We start from the raw sequence: 21,502 nt of genomic DNA on the forward strand, positions 1-21,502 counted from the left end.
AGAGAGAGAGAGAGAGAGAGAGAGAGAGAGAGAGAGAGAGAGAGAGAGAGAGAGAGAGAGAGAGAGAGAGAGAGAGAGAGAGAGAGAGAGAGAGAGAGAGAGAGAGAGAGAGAGAGAGTCAGGAGCCGTAGCACTATTGACTTGGGGCCCAAACCTGAGTGTTAATCACTCTAATTTAAGCCTTTGTTGACCATCTAATATTAAAGTTTATCACCTGTGAAATGTATGCTGACGCCTCTGTACACGCGGAAGCGCTTGGGCATTGGCTAACTGACTTTCTGGCAGATGGCTACCAAAATGCTAGACTCTGTCGGGCTGGCCATGTAGCTGGCTGGTTGGCTTGTTGACTGGTTGGTTGGCTTCCTGGTTGAATTCTTCACGTAAATGGACTGTTGATTGGTTGATTGTCCGGCTGACAAACTGTCTAACGGTTTGGTTGGACGGCTGACAGACAGGGAGATTGGCTGTCTTGGAGGACAGCTGATTTAAACTATCTGTGATTCTGATTGGTTGACTGGTTGAAGAGCGATATTTATGGATTGGCTGAGCTAACAAGCTGGCTTTTTGAACTACTGATTAGTTGACTAGATAGATGGTTATCTGTCTATTATTTCCTTATCTTGAGGTTATCTTGAGATGATTTCGGAGCTTAGCGTCTCCGCGGCCCGGTCCTTGACCAGGCAACACGCACACACATTCCTAGGAAGTAGCCCGTAGCAGCTCTCTAACACCCAGGGGGTACCTATTTACTACTAGGTAAACAGGGTCATCAGGGTGAAAGAAACTCTGGCCATTTGTTTCCGCCTCCACCGGGGATCGAACCCGGAAGCTTAGGACTACGAATACCGAGCGCTGTCCACTCAGCCGTCAGGCCCTTTATGGCTTGGCGAGTGACTTTGTCTACTGGGTGATTGGTGCAATGACAGCTAATTAGCCAATCGTCTGCCTCGTTGGTTCGCCGGCTACTAGTAATTGATGGCTGGCTATCTAGTTAATTGCCTCAGGTGGTTATAATTGGCTAGTTAGATGGTTGTTTGTCTCAATGCCAGTTGGGTTAACAGGCTGAAATGATGTTTAAGAGGTTGTTTTGAGTGATTGGGTAGTTAGTCGTCTGGCTGAATAACTAGCTAGTTGAGTTGATGAATATTTTAATGGTCAGGGAGCCGGTCGGCCGAGCGGACAGCACGCTGGACATGTGATCCTGTGGTCCTGGGTTCGATCCCGGACGCCGGCGAGAAACAATGGGCAGAGTTTCTTTCACCCTATGCCCCCTGTTACCTAGCGGTAAAATGGGTACCTGGGTGTTAGTCAGCTGTCACGGGCTGCTTCCTAGGGGTGGAGGCCTGGTCGAGGACCGGGCCGCGGGGGACACTAAAGCCCCGAAATCATCTCAAGATGGTTAAAAATTATGTTTGACAAATAAGTCTCTTTTTAACGAACACATTATCTTTAAGTTCACTGCTCTAAACTAGGCCCCCAGGACTCATGAGATATTTACTCAATCACTGACGAAACCCTTGCATCTTTTCTCAATCATTGCGGCTATATTTACATTTATTAAAGCACTTAATGGGATTTTGGCAATGTTGCCAAAATCAATGTTCGTACAATGTTGAACAAACGTCAACAAACCTAGCCCCCCCAAAAAAAGATGAACAGGTTTCGTGAGCTGTTGGCGTGAAATGTTAATAAGCGAAATTAACTCATTGGACGACATATCACTATTTTTTATATATATATTTTTGCAACTGAATTACAATTTTCAACACTGCGTTAATGTTTAAATGTTACATCTGCGATATTTTCAGGCGAGGGTTTTTTTTTTTTTTGGTGGGGGGGGGGGGAAACATTGTGTATGTGACGTTCTGACAGGTTGGTAGTACGTTAATAATTTAACGCTTCTCACTTGTTGTTGATTAACATGTAATGGAAAATTAACATCTCATGGGAATTCAGTTGTCAATACGTTTTTTTTGGGTTTGTTTAGCTTTTTGTACTATGTTAATATATATTTTACCATGAATATAATCGCAAATAAGTAGTAATTTATGTCTCTGTCTCTCTGTCTCTTTCTCTCTCTCTCTCTGTCTCTCTCTCTCTCTCTCTCTCTCTCTCTCTCTCTCTCTCTCTCTCTCTCTCTCTCTCTCTCTCTCTCTCTCTCTCTCTCTCTCTCTCCTTACCCATTCTCTATTCCTTAAGATCTCTGCCCTTTCAATCCCTCTCTACCAATTAGAGCCTCTCAATCTCTTAGCATCTCTCTATAGCACAGACTCTCTCTCTCTCTCTCTCTCTCTCTCTCTCTCTCTCTCTCTCTCTCTCTCTCTCTCTCTCTCTCTCTCTCTCTCTCTCTCTCTCTCTCTCTCTCTCTCTCTCTCTCTCTCTCTCTCTCTCTCTCTCTCTCTCTCTCTCTCTCTCTCTCTCTCTCTCTGTCTCTGTCTCTCTCTCTCTAGACCACAGTGTCCAAACACAATCCGTACCATCTCGGCTACAAAGGTACACTGGCCCCTAGTGTCAACAATCCGGCTGAATAAGTTGACAGGTTGACAGGAGAACAGCGCCTCTGGACCCTCCAGAGGTGCTCTGAGTACCGTGTTAGCTGGACAGGAAAATGGGCAATGATTTGCGTTTAGAACAAATAATTAGGCAATGGGATAACACGTTTAATAGAATTGTGGTTTAGCTTTTGGTCAAAGGGATGTTGTATGGGTGAAGGAATATGGGGGAAGTGGATTTTATTTTTGGGGTAAAAGATTTTTATGATAGACATTGGGGGATTTTCTGGTATCGTAATAGTTGTTAGGTACTGTGTGCGTGTGTGTGTGTGTGTGTGTGTGTGTGTGTGTGTGTGTGTGTGTGTGTGTGTGTGTGTGTGTGTGTGTGTGTGTGTGTGAGATATACCCCAACCTTCCATGAAAATCTATCTTCCTTTCTTTATATGTCTGTGCTAGCCCATGTCTGTTTTTTGCTTCTCAATTTGTTCTGTCTCTCCCTCTCTGTCTGTCTGTCTCTCTCTCTCTCTCTCTCTCTCTCTCTCTCTCTCTCTCTCTCTCTCTCTCTCTCTCCCTTCTTACCTATTCTTCACCCGAAGTACTTTTTTTCCAATCAGAATACTTCTCTCCAACAATTTTCGACTTTTTAGCCCCCAAAATAAATTAGGTTAACCTACCATTGTCTCCACTAAACAATAAAATTCTAAAATAACTTTCACAAAAATTTAGTGAGAGTTATTTAGTTGCCTATCAAAAAGACGTTTTAGAAAATGCTTTTGATCATGCTTTGTGTAACAGAGAGAGAGAGAGAGAGAGAGAGAGAGAGAGAGAGAGAGAGAGAGAGAGAGAGAGAGAGAGAGAGAGAGAGAGAGAGAGAGAGAGAGGGAGAGAGAGAGAGCAGGTGTTTGATTGCGGTCACATGTTTGCACTTGATATCACGACGTGATATCAAGTGATATCAAGAATATTGATATCACGGCGATGTCAGATGTGCAGTGGTGGTGGTGGTGTTGGGGGGTGACATCCTAGATGGAGGAAGTCTCTGGTGTGTGTGTGTGTGTGTGTGTCTCAATCAGCTTAATAGTTAATTAACAAAGTCAGCCAGTTAGCTGACTTTACCTGACAGCCTATCAGTCAGCCAGCCAGCCAGTTACCAAGTATTTGACCTAACTAGACGAGTCTTGCCGGCAGTCAACTGGCTTCAGGGTACTTCCCGCCAAACACACACCGAAACTACGACGTTGGTACAACGTTCGAACAAGTTTTAACACCTCCTAACCAGTTATAACAACCAATATAGCAAGTTGTAACAACGTTCTAATACGTCATAAACACGTTAAGCCAAGATGTAACAACTTTATTACAAGTTTTAACAAGCGGAAAATAGAGACAGTTTCGGTTTGTGTTTCCAGGGTTGTGTGTGTGTGTGTGTGTGTGTGTGTGTGTGTGTGTGTGTGTGTGTGTGTGTGTGTGTGTGTAATTGAAGGGAAAGCTTAACACTCAGTCAACTTTGCAGTTAATCGAGCAATTCTAAATAACAGCTCACTAAAAAAAAAAACATCGTTTTCAAGTTTCAGTTTCGAATGAGTTGAGGCTGAGTTATAACATGAGTTATTATGAGTTGATAACAGTTATTTTTTAATACTTGTACACGAGTACACGTTCAATTGAGCTGTAATCTTGAAGAAAACAGAGAGCGAGAGAGAGAGAGACAGAGACAGACAGGCAGAAGAACTCTATATCCAATCATTGGTTATCTGTAGGGAAACACAGGCTACGCCACAGACCAATGACTATATAACGCTTCTAATCAGATAAATTACACCCGAAAAACGGAAAAAAATTCCCCCCCCTCCAAACCTTTCGTTTTCGTTAGTTACAGGGTGGACAAAAAAGCTTCGTTAGTAGTGGTTATTCGTTAGTAGTGGTTAGTCTTAGTGCCAAACGCCATATAGATATCTGACAGATATCGAGTAATAGTGATCTTGATTCTACAGACTCATAACACAACTTACCTGATCAATTATTAATCGTTTTTTTTTATCAGTTTCACTCACAACTGATTTTGCAACTTGAGTGGCGTTAGCTGCTATCTTGGTTTTGGCTTTCTCAGTCATCCGTTATCTTGTTATCTCCTCTGGTTCCCTCGTTATCTCTATCTTTCTCTTTCCTCGTGTTTATTTTCATTAATTTCTCTCTTTCTACACTGGCCCAACCACTTGGGCTGGACGGTAGAGCGTCGATCTCGCTTCATGCAGGTCGGCGTTCAATCCCCGACCATCCACAAGTGGTTGGGCACCATTCTTTTCCCCCGTCCCATCCCAACTCCTTATCCTGACCCCCTTCCAGCTGCTATATAGTCGTAATGGCTTGGCGCTTTCCCCTGATAATCTAGTGTATCGAGGGTGACGTACTCACCCATTTGTGCTTGCGGGGGTTGAGGTCTGGCTCTTTGGTCCCGCCTCTCAACCGTCAATCAACTGGTGTACAGGTTTCTGAGCCATTTGGGCTCTATCATATTTATCATATCTGTGTGTGTGTGTGTGTGTGTGTGTGTGTGTGTGTGTGTGTGTGTACTCACCTAGTTGTGTTTGCGGGGGTTGAGCTCTGGCTCTTTGGTCCCTGTGTGTGTGTGTGTGTGTGTGTGTGTGTGTGTGTGTGTGTGTGTGTGTGTGTGTATTTGTCAGCAGGCGCCCAATACTCGCTGTATAATACAACAATACAACCTCGATCCCGTCGAGCTATCGTCATTAAACAATCAATCAACAAATACACCTTACAAACAAACATTCAATAAGAAAACAATAACACGTCCCATTACCTTCAGAGCGCCCCATTACCCATTACCAGAACTGCCCATTAGCCCCAAGCACACACACACAACCCCCGAACGAGCGAACGAGCTTGTTCAATCACCACAACTGAATCGTTAAGAACTACCAATAAACCTCAACTTATATACAAAAGTTTATATGACTCAGAAACTACCACCGAACGCAACTTTTTTTTTTTTTTTTTTTTTTTGAGATATATACAAGAGTTGTTACATTCTTGTAGAGCCACTAGTACGCGTAGCGTTTCGGGCAAGTCCTTAATCCTATGGTCCCTGGAATACGATCCCCCGCCGCGAAGAATCGTTGTTACAACCAAGTACACATTTTACTGTTGCGTTAAACAGAGGCTACAGTTAAGGAATTGCGCCCAGTAAATCCTCCCCGGCCAGGATACGAACCCATGACATAGCGCTCGCGGAACGCCAGGCGAGTGTCTTACCACTACACCACGGAGACTGTTAGATAAAAAGCTGTACGATAATTTCAACAGGAAGAGTAATTCGGCCTTAAATACTAGGAAAGCAAACAGCTTGATTAGAACAAGTAAAAAAAAAGGCTAAAGGGGAGGGGGTTTACAGTAGTCTACACAACAGGACGTCTGGGTATACAATAGTCTACACAACAGGACGCCTGGGGTATACAATAGTCTACACAACAGGACGCCTGGGGTATACAGTAGTCTACACAACAGGACGCCTGGGTATACAGTAGTCTACACAACAGGACGTCTGGGGTATACAATAGTCTACACAACAGGACGTCTGGGGTATACAGTAGTCTACACAACAGGACGTCTGGGGTATACAATAGTCTACACAACAGGACGTCTGGGGTATACAGTAGTCTACACAACAGGACGCCAGGGGTATACAATAGTCTACACAACAGGACGCCTGGGGTATACAGTAGTCTACACAACAGGACGTCTGGGGTATACAATAGTCTACACAACAGGACGTCTGGGTATACAGTAGTCTACACAACAGGACGTCTGGGGTATACAATAGTCTACACAACAGGACGCCTGGGGTATACAGTAGTCTACACAACAGGACGTCTGGGGTATACAATAGTCTACACAACAGGACGCCTGGGTATACAATAGTCTACACAACAGGACGCCAGGGTATACAATAGTCTACACAACAGGTCGCCGGGGTATACAGTAGTCTACACAACAGGACGCCTGGGTATACAGTAGTCTACACAACAGGACACCTGGGTATACAATAGTCTACACAACAGGACACCTGGGTATACAGTAGTCTACACAACAGGACACCTGGGTATACAGTAGTCTACACAACAAGACGCCTGGGGTATACAGTAGTCTACACAACAGGACGCATGGGGTATACAGTAGTCTACACAACAGGACGCCTGGGTATACAGTAGTCTACACAACAGGACGCCAGGGTATACAATAGTCTACACAACAGGACACCTGGGTATACAGTAGTCTACACAACAAGACGCCTGGGGTATACAGTAGTCTACACAACAGGACGCATGGGGTATACAGTAGTCTACACAACAGGACGCCTGGGGTATACAGTAGTCTACACAACAGGACGCCTGGGGTATACAATAGTCTACACAACAGGACACCTGGGTATACAGTAGTCCACACAACAGGACGCCAGGAGTATACAATAGTCTACACAACAGGACGCCTAGGGTATACAGTAGTCTACACAACAGGACGCCTGGGGTATACAATAGTCTACACAACAGGACACCTGGGTATACAGTAGTCTACACAACAGGACGCCAAGAGTATACAATAGTCTACACAACAGGACGCCTGGGTATACAATAGTCAACACAACAGGACGCCTGGGTATACAATAGTCTACACAACAGGACGCCTAGGGTATACAATAGTCTACACAACAGGACACCTGGGTATACAGTAGTCTACACAACAGGACGCCTGGGGTATACAATAGTCTACACAACAGGACGCCTGGGTATACAATAGTCTACACAACAGGACGCCTGGGTATACAATAGTCTACACAACAGGACACCTGGGTATACAATAGTCTACACAACAGGACGCCAGGAGTATACAATAGTCTACACAACAGGACACCTGGGTATACAATAGTCTACACAACAGGACACCTGGGTATACAATAGTCTACACAACAGGACGCCTGGGTATACAATAGTCTACACAACAGGACGCCAGGGTATACAATAGTCTACACAACAGGACACCCGGGTATACAATAGTCTACACAACAGGACGCCTAGGGTATACAGTAAGCATTATTATAGCTCCTTACTGAATAAAAAATTCCTGAAGCCTACGTTAAAAGTTAATAAAATACTAAAAAGTGATAAAACTCTCACACTGCCATAAAAAAAGAGCTTTTTTTTAACAACTATTAAAAAAAATCTAATTTACAACAATTTCAGAAACAACAACAAACAAACAAACAGGAAATCTGGATGAAACAAAAATATTTCAGTTTTAATGTATTTTTTATGTTATTATTTTGAGATCTTGAGTTTTAAAGTAGCACGGGCTATGGTGAGCCCGTAGTGGACTTGTTGGCTCTATTTCTTCTCTTCCTTTCACACATACACACTGTTTTCTACGGTATCCTTCTTCTTCTTCTTCGTCAATATTTCTCCTCTTGCTTCTCCTTTTCTTCCCTCTTTAGCAAACTCTTTACTCTCTCTCTCTGTCTATCTCTCTCTGTCTAACTCTCTCTGTCTATCTCTCTGTCTATCTCTCTCTCTTCCTTACTTCTCAGCTTTCTCGGTCTCTGAGGCGAGAGAAAAGTCCTCTTTAAAAGTCTTCTTTAAAAGTCCTCTTTAAAAGTCCTCTTTAAAGTCCTCTTTAATAGTCCTCTTTAAAAGTCCTCTTTAAACGTCCTCTTTAAAAGTCCTCTTTAAAAGTCCTCTTGGAAGGACATTCTTCAATGCTTCCTTGTGCAGACTGCCATACAGAGATCCAGGCCTTTGTCTTCAAAAGGTCCTTGACAGCTCATAAAATGTGCTGAAGACATTGTAAATGTCTTCAGTGAAAAACAATAGTGAGTGTGTGATTACATTTAAGAGAGAGAGAGAGAGAGAGAGAGAGAGAGAGAGAGAGAGAGAGAGAGAGAGAGAGAGAGAGAGAGAGATACCCAAGCAGAGTGGTTCCTGTATCTTGTCCTGATAGTTAATATCTTCAGTAAAGTTTGATTATTTGTCCGGACACTAACCTCATCTTCTTGAGGTTATCTTGAGATGATTTCGGGGCTTTTTTTTAGTGTCCCCGCGGCCCGGTCCTCGACCAGGCCTCCACCCCCAAGGAAGCAGCCCGTGACAGCTGACTAACACCCAGGTACCTATTTTACTGCTAGGTAACAATAGGTTCATAGGTTCAGGTTCAGGCTAAGTGGAGACCAAATGCTTGAAACTGATATAGTAAGTGTAGTTAGGTGAAAGGTACAATCACAGGAGCAGCTACAATCAGAGAAGGAAATACAATCATAGGAGCAGATACAATCATAGCCGCACACAATCATGGCATTTGGCTCCCTCCTAGTCTGCACTACAACACCTGCCCTTTCCCCTCTCCCCATCCCCCCATCCCTCCCCCCTCCCCTCCCCCCCTCCCCATCCCCTCCACAGTCTTTATAAACATTTACCTCCTCCCCCTTCACCCCCCTCCATCCCTCTTCAGCCATCCTCTCTACCGCGAAGACTCCAAGTGGATTAGCCAAATTGTGCGCGTAACATCAATTACCCCCCCAAAAGCGATTCGGGGCGCCCCCTTCCCCCCTCCCCTCCCCTCCCCTGCCGCACCAATCCCTCAAAATGGCACCCTACAAACCCCTCGCCAATCCCCGCCAGGCTCCAATCAGCTTCAACCTCCCCCCCCCCTGCCCCCTTCCTCTCTCTCTCTCTCTCTCTCTCTCTCTCTCTCTCTCTCTCTCTCTCTCTCTCTCTCTCTCTCTCTCTCTCTCTCTCTCTCTCTCTCTCTCTCAAAGTTCAACCCCCCAATGGCCGGTAGCAGCGTAAAGGGGTTATTCCTTCCCCACCACCAGACGGTGGGGATAATTCCCCAACCAGGCATTGTGAGGTATAGCCCCCCCCCAATCCACCCCCCAACCCTCTCCCTCACCCGTCCCCCCGTTCCTCCGAAGGTGAGGCACCCGGTCGATCCTTTTCCACAGGCGCCTGGATAGTGTCGCTTCGAGTTTCACGCCAACACCGCCTTTTCATAAATAAACGCTCCGGTATTCTGCAGTTATTGACCGCTTCGCGTCTGGTAATCGATCCCGAATTACGCGGCATCAATTAAGCTTATAAACCCCCACCCTCCCCACCGGGTGGGGTGGGGGGTGAGAGTGGGGTGGGGGGGGTTTAGTGGGGGGGTAAAAGGTAGGTGTTATCGTGCATCTTGTGAGAGGCGGAGAGCCGTCGGACGCCAAATAAAACGGTGCCTCGTTGCTCCTCCTGCCCTTGAGACCTCCAGTGCCTTCAGACCGCATTAAAACGCTTCTACTGGATTCACGCAGTGCCAGGAGCATAGGGCCGCAAGCCTCCACCATCACCCGCCGGACGAAACCCGCCCTAGTGGCGCCTCTGCTCCAAGAGCCATCGCCGACGGCCTTTTCCCGCCATGGTTGAGGGCGCTCTTGCACTCTCGCCAGAAGACCGGAGTTGAACGCGCGCCAACAATGTTAGCATTTTTGGGTCTTGGGAGAGCTCGGTAAATTTCTAGTCTTGAATATTTACTCGCTGGAAGTGGTCCTGGAACTGCCATTCCTAGTGGTTCCAGGACTCCTGGGGAATTTAACAAAGCTTTCAGATTTCCCTTGGGAGAGGAGAATGCGAACGCACTTCACACTTGGGTCGGGGGTCGAGGCGCCCCCACCTCCACCCGTTGCGCTAAAGTTAGCGATGGGCAGGTATGTTGCCGGAACAACCCTGGGAAAGGGACACAGGTAAATTGGATCGACACAACCACCCATGTTGTGATATGTGGTGATCATAACTTTCTGGAAGCTGTATTGACCTCTCTGTCTCTGTCTCTCTCTCTCTCTCTCTCTCTCTCTCTCTCTCTCTCTCTCTCTCTCTCTCTCTCTCTCTCTCTCTCTCTCTCTCTCTCTCTCTCTCTCTCTCTCTTTCTTTCTCTCGAAGATGCTGTTTGATGCGCTAATCAGTGCTCTCCTGAGCGCTGCTATCATAACAGCGAAAATTCTCAAATGAATCGATAGGGTAGATAAAGACTATTTAACACAAGGGGCACACACATTAGGGGACAGATGGTGGTAATTGAGTACCCAAATGAGCCATAGAGGTATTAGAAAGAATTTGTTTAGTGTCAGGGGTAGTAAAAAAATGGAATGCATTAGTCAGTGATGTGGTGGAGGCTGACTCCATACACAGTTTCAAATGTAGATATGATAGAGCCCAATAGGCTCAGGAACCTGTACACCAGTTGATTGACGGTTGAGAGGCGGGACCAAAGAGCCAGAGCTCAACCCTCGCAAGCACAACTAGGTGAATACCCTCACACAGAACCAACGAGTGAAAAATCACAAATTGTTATAGAGTTTAAATTTAAATTTCACACCTAAGGCAAATGAACACTAAACAAAATTGTATAGTAAACAAACACGACAAAATGCTGTAGAAAATTTCAGAATAAAAATTTAGAGAGGAATAAAACATTATGGAGAAAAAAAATCAAAGGGACAACACACAATTAACTCCTGCCCCCCCCCTCCCCCCGTCCCCCTCCCCCCTCCCACCGCCCCCCCTCCCACCGCCCCCCCTCCCCCTACCCCCCATTCCCCACCCCCCCTCCAAAAAAAAAAAAAGTCCCCTGAAGATGTTGGCGGAAACTTTCCGGAGGAGTTTGAGGAGTGTGTAAGAAACACCCTAACCACCTCAACCTAACCACCTTAATCTAACCTAACCTAACCATCTTAACCTAACCTAACCTGCTGTGTGTAGGTGTTGCTTGCAGTTTGTGGAGAATTTAGCCAGAGAGAGAGAGAGAGAGAGAGAGAGAGAGAGAGAGAGAGAGAGAGAGAGAGAGAGAGAGAGAGAGAGAGAGAGAGAGAGAGAGAGAGAGAGGAGAGGAGAGGGTGTTGGGGACATGTTGATCGACGCAGGGGGGGGGGAGGTGGAAAGAGGGGGGGGGGGGCGGTATGTGCTTGTGAGGTGATGAGGGGGCGACGAATGAGGTTGTTGAAGAAGGAAGGCAAAGAGAAGCTAAGGTTGTGAGGGAGAAGTCTTATAGTGAGACAACGTAGCCACTTAAGAAAGTGAAGAGGGAAAGGGAAGGAAAGGGGAAGGGGGCGAGATGGAAAGGGGGGAAAGGTAGAGAGGAAATTAAAGAGCAAGGTGTTCAGTGGGAAGGGAGTTATGTGGGATGGAGTGTGTGAACCCTACGTGACAGAGAAGGAGGAGATGGAAGGGAGAGAATGGTTCCGTGAGGTGTCGGATGGTGAGGGGGGGGGGGGGAGGGAAAGAAGGGAATTATGAGGGGGGAAAGCGCCAAGCCATTACGGCAATATAGCACTTGGAATGGGTCAGGATAAGGATTTGGGATGGGACGGAGGGAAGGAATTATGCCCAACCACTTGGACGGTCGGGGATTGAACGCCGACCTGCATGAAGCGAGACCGTCGCTCTACCGTCCAGCCCAAGTGGTTGGACATGGGGGGGGGGGACTACTCAGGTGTATGAGGGATAAGGGGAAGTGGGCAGATAAAGGTAAAGAGGGAGAGATCGTGAGAGGAAAGTAGGGAAAGAGAGAGAGAGAGAGAGAGAGAGAGAGAGAGAGAGAGAGAGAGAGAGAGAGAGAGAGAGAGAGAGAGAGAGAGAGAGAGAGAGAGGGAGAGAGAGAGAGAGAGAGAGAGAGAGAGAGAGAGAGAGAGAGAGAGAGAGAGAGAGAGAGAGGGAGGAAAGAGAGATAGTGATGAAGAAAGGACAGTAAATATAGGGAGAGAGAGAGAGAGAGAGAGAAAGGGAGGAAAGAGAGATAGTGATGAAGAAAGGACAGTAGATATAGGGAGAGAGAGAGAGAGATGTAATAGATATAATAAGGGATGGAGACAAGTCCACTACGGGCTCACCATAGCCCGTGCTACTTCCCCCGTTCCTGTGCCAGATAAGTCCACTACGGGCTCACCATAGCCCCTGCTACTTGCCCCGTTCCTGTGCCAGATAAGTCCACTACGGGCTCACCATAGCCCCTGCTACTTGCCCCGCTCCTGTGCCATATAAGTCCACTACGGGCTCACCATAGCCCGTGCTACTTGGAACTTTTTCTACCAAGTAGCTGAATCTTAAAGACAAACAACAACAACGATCTAAAAAAAAATAAGGGAAGAGAGAGAGGAGAAGAATCTTAGACAATTTATCATTCTCCATCATTCAACAATTCATTACAAGGAGGCTTTGAATTGTTGAGGCGATTGCCTGTTCGGCCGGCCGACCCCCGACGCCAAATTCACATACATAATGTCTCGTATTTCCGATGCTATACGATCTCCGGAATTGTTCTGTTGGTGAGAAGAGAACATGTAACCTGTTCTTACATTTTGCACCTCTTGCTGGTTTTGTTATTCTTAAGGGAGGTAGGGAATTGTAGAGGAGCCGAGTGTTGGAGGGAATGTATTTTGTGAATTTTTGGAGGGGGGGGGAGAGGGGAGGGAGGGGGAGGGAGGGGGAATAGAAATAGATAGATCAATTACCTTTACTCCTCTATGTTGATGAGTTAATTGAAATAAGTTTATTGAGGTAAAATACACACAAAGGTATGAGGTAGCTCAAGCTATTCTCACCCCGTTCGGATGAGTTTATACATTCATCATTTTTTCTCTGAATGAGGTTTGTTGCTTATAAGATGAGTCTCCTCCACCCCCCCCCTCCCCACCCCCTTACACCCCCCCCCCCCTCCCCACCCCCTTACACCCCCTCCCAACTTAATTTTATACAACCACTTCAGATCGAATTTGTGAACTAGATATATACACACATCTTAGTATCTAGGAGTCTAGAGAGAGAGATAACGCATTATGCAAACTTTCAAAAACAATGGAAACCTGATATCGCATTTAACAGCAATTGCATAAAGAACTTGACTTTTCACCCTAGCCCTCCCCCCCCCCCACCCCGCGCACCCTCCTTGTAGACACCGTTAGGTCAGCACGAGGCTTGGTCAGAGACCGGGCCCAGAAGGGGACAATGATCCTCGGAAGAACCTCAAGATAACCTAAAATTTTGTTTTGTCCTACCGCAGATATAACCAAATTAATTTTGTCCGTGGTTATCAATTTTTGTGGGTTATCAGTGCTAACCCACATGTATATATTGTCTTCTGTCCTCCGTGGGGACACGGATAGAGAGAGCTCTATAATCCAACACATAATTTAGAGAGTTATAGAGCACTCAACTACAGGTGATCTTAACTACTCGGGGGGTAGAAAGAGCCTAAGCTACTCTATCCCTCTGAGATGTATTTTATCACCTCATCACGAAATTAATACCCTATTAATGCCACCTCTTGTTCTGTCTTGTGTTGATGAAATTAATACCCTATTAATGCCACCTCACCCCATCCACCTCACTCAAATGTAGATATAAACAAAATCGGAGATGCGTAAGTTCTATTCAGTTGTGTATTTGTAAACTAAAGTCTTTGAAAATGTAATAAGTTTTACGAAACGCGCTCGTGTCGCGTCAGACTAGAAATAAAAATGAATTTTGGAGAATTGATTTTTGAATTACCTCCAACAGTGAAAAGAAATGTACGAAAGATTGAGAAAATTCGTGTTAGAATTATTAATCTTACTTTTTCGGTCATATTTAATAATATATATATATATATATATATACATATATATATATATATATATATATATATATATATATATATATATATATATATATATGACAATGTCAGACCACGGAGGAAAATGAAACAGGAATTTCCTTAAGTACTTTCGTATATTAAATACATCTTCAGAAGGAATGATTCCTTCTGAAGATGTATTTAATATACGAAAGTACTTAAGGAAATTCCTGTTTCATTTTCCTCCGTGGTCTGACATTGTCACATTCTTAATCACGTGTTTATTTTCGTGATACACACACACATATATATATATATATATATATATATATATATATATATATATATATATATATATATATATATATATATATATATATATATATATATATATATATATATATGGATGTTATTTTGTTTTGTTTTTTGAAACCTCGAAGAGTCCCATAGCCATCAGTTCCCGAGGTTAAAAATACTTACGATTTACGTAAGAAACATTATTTGCTTTCTCTTATATGTCTGGCCTGAAAATCTTAGAGTTGTATGGGGCCTCAGAGGAGGCTAGAAGCTCTGGGGATAATGATGTAAGAAGGATAGGAGGATAAGAGAAGAGTGAGGAGAGGCAATTGGAAGGCAAGAAAGGGGGGATGTGAGGGGAAATAGGTAGATAAGAAGGGCAAGGCGAATGTTGAAAGAAAGGACATGATAGTTCGAACGAAAGAAAATTTGTGCTTGCAAGTGAGCAAGAGAGAGAGAGAGAGAGAGAGAGAGAGAGAGAGAGAGAGAGAGAGAGAGAGAGATATGGGGGGACAGGGGAACCAGGAGATAAGACCGTGGTGTCTGAGTGTCTTTGTGTGTGGAAAAAGGGTAAGGGTGGGGGGGGGGGGGAGGGAAGTTTAGTGGCTTTATCTAAAGCCATATCCCCCAACGGCTTTAGAAAAAAAAGCAAAAAAACTATAGACAGGAATCCCATATTAGTGAGCACGTCATTGCATAGAGATATGATTTAAAGGGTTTGGTAGTGTGTTATAAAATCTCAATTACCATCTATATAGGCCAAGAAATTATATATATATACCATCCTGAGACACAATATTACTTCGTAATATTGACCTCCAATATTGCAATTAATGTTGAATGTCACCCCCCCCCTCCCTCCCCCCCCCACACACACATGTCCTCCTATTATGTTAATTGCAATGTTGCATATCAGTGTTTTCTTGCCTAGTGTGCTGGGAGCTATCAGTTATTAATGTTATTTTTATCTAGTGCAAATCACCTAACGCTTTTAGCCGCCGCATCTTTCATACTCGTATTGGAAGGGTTTTCGTAACTCTCTCTCTCTCTCTCTCTCTCTCTCTCTCTCTCTCTCTCTCTCTCTCTCTCTCTCTCTCTCTCTCTCTCTCTCTCTCTCTCTCTCTCTCTCTCTCTCTCTCTCTTCTGGCGAAGAATTCTTGTAGATCATGATATAGTTCCTTTGTGCGAAGATATTTTATTAAACACCGCACACAGGTGAACCTCGGCAAGGAATAGCCAGCTACGAAAGGCTGTTGAAGAACCAGTTTGCAAGGCTGTTGAAGAACCAGTACGCAAGGTTGTTGAAGAACCAGTTCGCAAGGTTGTTGAAGAACCAGTTCGCAAGGCTGTTGAAGAACCAGTACGCAAGGCTGTTGAAGAACCAGTACTCAAGGCTGTTGAAGAACCAGTACGCAAGGCTGTTGAAGAACCAGTACTCAAGGCTGCCGAAGAATCAGTTCGCAAGGCTGTTGAAGAACCAGTACGCAAGGCTGCCGAAGAACCAGTTCGCAAGGCTGCCGAAGAACCAGTTCGCAAGGCTGCCGAAGAACCAGTTCGCAAGGCTGTTGAAGAACCAGTTCGCAAGGCTGTTGAAGAACCAGTTCGCAAGGCTGTTGAAGAACCAGTACGCAAGGCTGCCGAAGAACCAGTTCGCAAGGCTGCCGAAGAACCAGTTCGCAAGGCTGCCGAAGAACCAGTTCGCAAGGCTGCCGAAGAACCAGTTCGCAAGGCTGTTGAAGAACCAGTTCGCAAGGCTGCCGAAGAACCAATTCGCAAGGCTGCCGAAGAACCAGTTCGCAAGGCTGTTGAAGAACCAGTGGCAGAGGGACCGAGCTGGACACGAACGCTCGCCGCTTCGAAATAAATTGGAGTCGAATCGCATCCCCCGAACGCCACGGTGACGCGTATGCGCGTGGTGGGGGGTGTGATAGCTGAAGGCATGTATCGCGTTGTACACTTGGGCGGGCGTCACACAAAATTGAACCCCATGGCATATCGTTCATCAATTACTAGTCTTCCTTTCTGCTCCAACAGCCCCATTCCCCATCCACCCCCCATTTACATGAGGACCATTTGTTAGCTCCCTTACCTCCCCTCTTCAATGGCTATGTGTATAGCCGTTGTTCGCATGGGGGTTCAATCCATTATTCGTGGGGCCGTTAGTCTGAAGGGTTGTGAGATCAACCAGGCCATCACCTGCTATTCTTAAAGTATTTACGCCTCTTCCCCTTTCTCTGGCGTCTCTCTATCCCCCCTCTTTCCCCCGCTCCCTCTTCCTTTCCTCTCTCTCTCTCTCTCTCTCTCACTCTTCCCTCCTCTTGCTGCCCCATCAACCCTTCATTTATTCAATTTCTTTCAATCTTTCTCTCGGCTGTGTATAGGCCTACAGAACACGAGTTAAAGGTGCAAAAAAGCCGATTAAGATTAAAGACGGTAAGGCAAGGCTCTCTAAACCTCAAAGGCAGTCACCAATAAGACCTTCAACTTGGTCGTTCCCTCCCCCCCCTCCCCCCCCCTCCCCCCCAGTCATAATAGGTCTTCAGCCCAATGACAGTTGTCAACAAAGACGCCTGAAACATACGCAGGCGAGGAGTCACAATAACGTGGCTGAAGTATGTTGACCAGACCACACACTAGAAGGTGAAGGGACGACGACGTTTCGGTCCGTCCTGGACCATTCTCAAGTGGATTGTGGTCGTCCCTTCACCTTCTAGTGTGTGGTCTGGTCAACCTGAAACATATCCCGTGCAACATAGGCCTATACGAATGATGTAAATGACAAGCTGAAATACTTGTATTAATAATATTATCTCAGTCATGCGCCGTCTCACGGTATATAAACGAATTTCGGACGCATGTGCCGCTGCTAGACAGCGCATTAATGACTGGAAGAGCCATAGGCGTCATCAGACGACCCGCCACATGACTGGAAGAGCCATAGACGTCATCAGACGACCCACCACATGACTGGAAGAGCCATAGACGTCATCAGACGACCCACCACATGACTGGAAGAGCCATAGGCGTCATCAGACGACCCGCCACATGACTGGAAGAGCCATAGACGTCATCAGACGACCCACCACATGACTGGAAGAGCCATAGACGTCATCAGACGACCCACCACATGACTGGAAGAGCCATAGACGTCATCAGACGACCCGCCACATGACTGGAAGAGCCATAGACGTCATCAGACGACCCACCACATGACTGGAAGAGCCATAGACGTCATCAGACGACCCGCTACATGACTGGAAGAGCCATAGACGTCATCAGACGACCCACCACATGACTGGAAGAGCCATAGACGTCATCAGACGACCCACCACATGACTGGAAGAGCCATAGGCGTCATCAGACGACCCACCACATGACTGGAAGAGCCATAGGCGTCATCAGATGACCCGCCACATGACTGGAAGAGCCATAGGCGTCATCAGACGACCCACCACATGACTGGAAGAGCCATAGGCGTCATCAGACGACCCACCACATGACTGGAAGAGCCATAGGCGTCATCAGACGACCCGCTACATGACTGGAAGAGCCATAGGCGTCATCAGACGACCCACCACATAACTGGAAGAGCCATAGGCGTCATCAGACGACCCACCACATGACTGGAAGAGCCATAGGCGTCATCAGACGACCCACCACATGACTGGAAGAGCCATAGGTGTCATCAGACGACCTACCACATGACTGGAAGAGCCATAGGCGTCATCAGACGACCCGCTACATGACTGGAAGAGCCATAGGCGTCATCAGACGACCCACCACATAACTGGAAGAGCCATAGGCGTCATCAGACGACCCACCACATGACTGGAAGAGCCATAGACGTCATCAGACGACCCACCACATAACTGGAAGAGCCATAGGCGTCATCAGACGACCCACCACATGACTGGAAGAGCCATAGACGTCATCAGACGACCCACCACATGACTGGAAGAGCCATAGGCGTCATCAGACGACCCGCTACATGACTGGAAGAGCCATAGGCGTCATCAGACGACCCACCACATGACTGGAAGAGCCATAGACGTCATCAGACGACCCGCCACATAACTGGAAGAGCCATTTTTTAATATTATTATATAATAAGAACATAAGAACAAAGGTAACTGCAGAAGGCCTTATAATGTTATCTTATAATGTTTCTGTCTATTCTCCCTTTCTTCCGTTATTTCTTAGCTCCCCACATACCATCCCTTAATCTTCACTTTTATTTAATCTATCCCATTATTGCCTCATAGTCTCTTGATTCTTTGAATTTTTATCTCTCCTTTGCTTCTAATCTCCTTCCCGAACCTCTCTTTCATTTCTCCTGTTCCACTTCCCCTCCCTTTCACTCCTCTCTCGCTCCGAACGTTCTTCCAGCGGCTGTTGGGGGGGGGGGGGGGAGGGGGTTCTGTGAGACAAATGGTCGATGCCCGAAATGTTCCATGATTTCTGGGTGTTCGTGCATGTAATTTATCCGGATTAAGGCCTGTAGGGGTAACTATAGAAACTGGGGCTCTGGTGAGTCTTCTGTCTGTCTGTCTGTCTGTCTGTCTCTCTGTCTCTCTCTCTCTCTCTCTCTCTCTCTCTCTCTCTCTCTCTCTCTCTCTCTCTCTCTCTCTCTCTCTCTCTCTCTCTCTCTCTCTCTCTCTCTCTCTCTCTCTGTCCAGAGAGAGAGAGAGAAAGAGAGAATGCAGTAGTTTGGACGAAATATAATTTGTCTAAATTTTGCATTTAATAATTTATGATAACAGGTGAATGGGAAGATAAGAACAGTATAGGAGTTTGGGAAGACTGAAGCGTGAATAGTGTCAAGTTATTGACACGTTATCAATAACGTTAAATTAAAATCACACCAAATTACCACACCAAATCACATTAAATTAAATCACAATCATTAAATCATGAAATCATTAAATCACACCAAATTAAAATTTGTATAGAACATTATTAGGTGTCGACAGGTATACCTTTGATATACCTGTTGATATACCGATATACCTTTGATATACCTGTTGATGATTCTGAAGATCAACGTCTCAAACAATCTAGGGGACATTCCCAAGGTGCAATGGATAACGCTGTCTACTCACAGACCAATTGAACCAGAGTTCGACTCCTGGATAGAGAAATCGTTTGGATAGGTCTTTTTTACTAGGTAAACCTCGGTAAACTTACTAGCCTTCCTCTCCCCGACAACGGCAATTGAAAATCATATATTATATGACGTCAAAGTGACGTCACTGACATCATAGTTTGACCATTCATCTGATTTGATTCGAAGCCCCATGACGTCACGGGACAGGTAGCCAGGTCGTATTTTATATAACTACTGTTATCTATCCTATAATAATCATTTCATTAACAGATTTAACTGGTTGAAAAATGAGCTTTTCGAGCAGATTAGTGTTGCAAGAAAGTGCTATAAGCGTCACTGGGAAGCTAACCACCGGAGATTACATTGTTAAGATGGTGAGACATCTTTCTGATCCCTTGCTCTGATTGGCTGTCGTGGCGGATGTCAACAAAGAGTTTCTACCAATGAGATGAGCGCGGGAATGCTGCCTTTCGGCTGTTGTTGTTATTGTTGTTATAGATTCAGCTACTCGGAACAAGTTCCAAGTAGCACGGGCTATGGTGAGCCCGTAACTTACCTGGCACAGGAGCGGGGCAAGTAGCACGGGCTATGGTGAGCCCGTAACTTACCTGGCACAGGAGCGGGGCAAGTAGCACGGGCTATGGTGAGCCCGTAACTTACCTGGCACAGGAGCGGGGCAAGTAGCACGGGCTATGGTCAGCCCGTAACTTACCTGGCACAGGAGCGGGGCAAGTAGCACGGGCTATGGTCAGCCCGTAACTTACCTGGCACAGGAGCGGGCAAGTAGCACGGGCTATGGTCAGCCCGTAACTTACCTGGCACAGGAGTGGGGCAAGTAGCACGGGCTATGGTGAGCCCGTAGTGGACTTACCTGGCACAGGAGCGGGGCAAGTAGCACGGGCTATGGTGAGCCCGTAGTGGACTTACCTGGCACAGGAGCGGGGCAAGTAGCACGGGCTATGGTGAGCCCGTAGTGGACTTACCTGGCACAGGAGCGGGGTAAGTAGCACGGGCTATGGTGAGCCCGTAGTGGACTTACCTGGCACAGGAGCGGGGCAAGTAGCACGGGTTATGGTGATCCCGTAGTGGACTTACCTGGCACAGGAGCGGTGCTGTGTCTCCCATCGGCACAAAACAACCCGCCTTTTACCGGCTGATGTTGGTCTGTTGATAGTGCCTTGTCACGCTAATAGATGGCACCAGTTGTGTAGTTTAGCAGTTTGTTGATAGTGTAATTGGACCCCAATAGATGGCATTAGTTGTATCTATTAGGATACTGCCAAGCTAACCTGTTGATAGTGCCTTTTCTCTGCTAATAGATGGCATTAGCTGAATGTCATGCCTTCAAAGACAGATATATATATATATATATATATATATATATATATATATATATATATATGACTGGAATCACTGTGGCTTAGATAACTATATAACCAACACACATGCTACATGTTTTAATTTTCACGCCTATGTGCTGGCCAATGCTTATCTACAACAGATAAAAACAATGTTTTGTTTTTTTCGCGGTGGGTTTCGCAGGTGTGGAGCGAGGGGGCTGCAAACCTGCCACCTTAAATGTTTCACGATAAAGTTAGGGAAGTTTAAACCCATTTTTGTCCTCGGGTTTTGTTCGGCCCTGAAGAGAGAGAGAGAGAGAGAGAGAGAGAGAGAGAGAGAGAGAGAGAGAGAGAGAGAGAGAGAGAGAGAGAGAGAGAGAGAGAGAGAAACACTGCTCTAGGACAAGCAGAAATGGGAATCATTGATTCTAACCAGAGTGTCATCAATGAGTGAAAATAGGGGGTAAGTAAGGACGTGATTGATGTCACCTCAATACACTATTTCAACTGTCAAAGACTTCTCCCCCCCCCTTTAAAGGAAGGCTAGGGAATCGAGTCATTGCATTTGGCAATGTTGCAAGTAGGTATAGAGGTGTTGCATATGCCACTGCTAAGTGAGTATACAT

The 21,502-nt window shown here is 45.8% G+C and overlaps 1 protein-coding gene across 1 annotated transcript; it reads left to right on the forward strand.

Moving 5' to 3' along the window:
- Window positions 1–10,156: 10,156 nt before the first annotated feature.
- Window positions 10,157–16,296, forward strand: LOC138355263 (uncharacterized). The gene is made up of 2 exons (XM_069310126.1): window positions 10,157–10,236; window positions 15,663–16,296. Exons 1-2 carry the CDS (start codon window positions 10,157–10,159, stop codon window positions 16,294–16,296), a joined length of 714 nt encoding a protein of 237 aa, XP_069166227.1.
- The last annotated feature ends 5,206 nt before the right edge of the window (window positions 16,297–21,502 follow it).

Source organism: Procambarus clarkii, chromosome 66 (genome assembly GCF_040958095.1).
Source record: "Procambarus clarkii isolate CNS0578487 chromosome 66, FALCON_Pclarkii_2.0, whole genome shotgun sequence".
Classification (NCBI taxonomy): domain Eukaryota; kingdom Metazoa; phylum Arthropoda; class Malacostraca; order Decapoda; family Cambaridae; genus Procambarus; species Procambarus clarkii.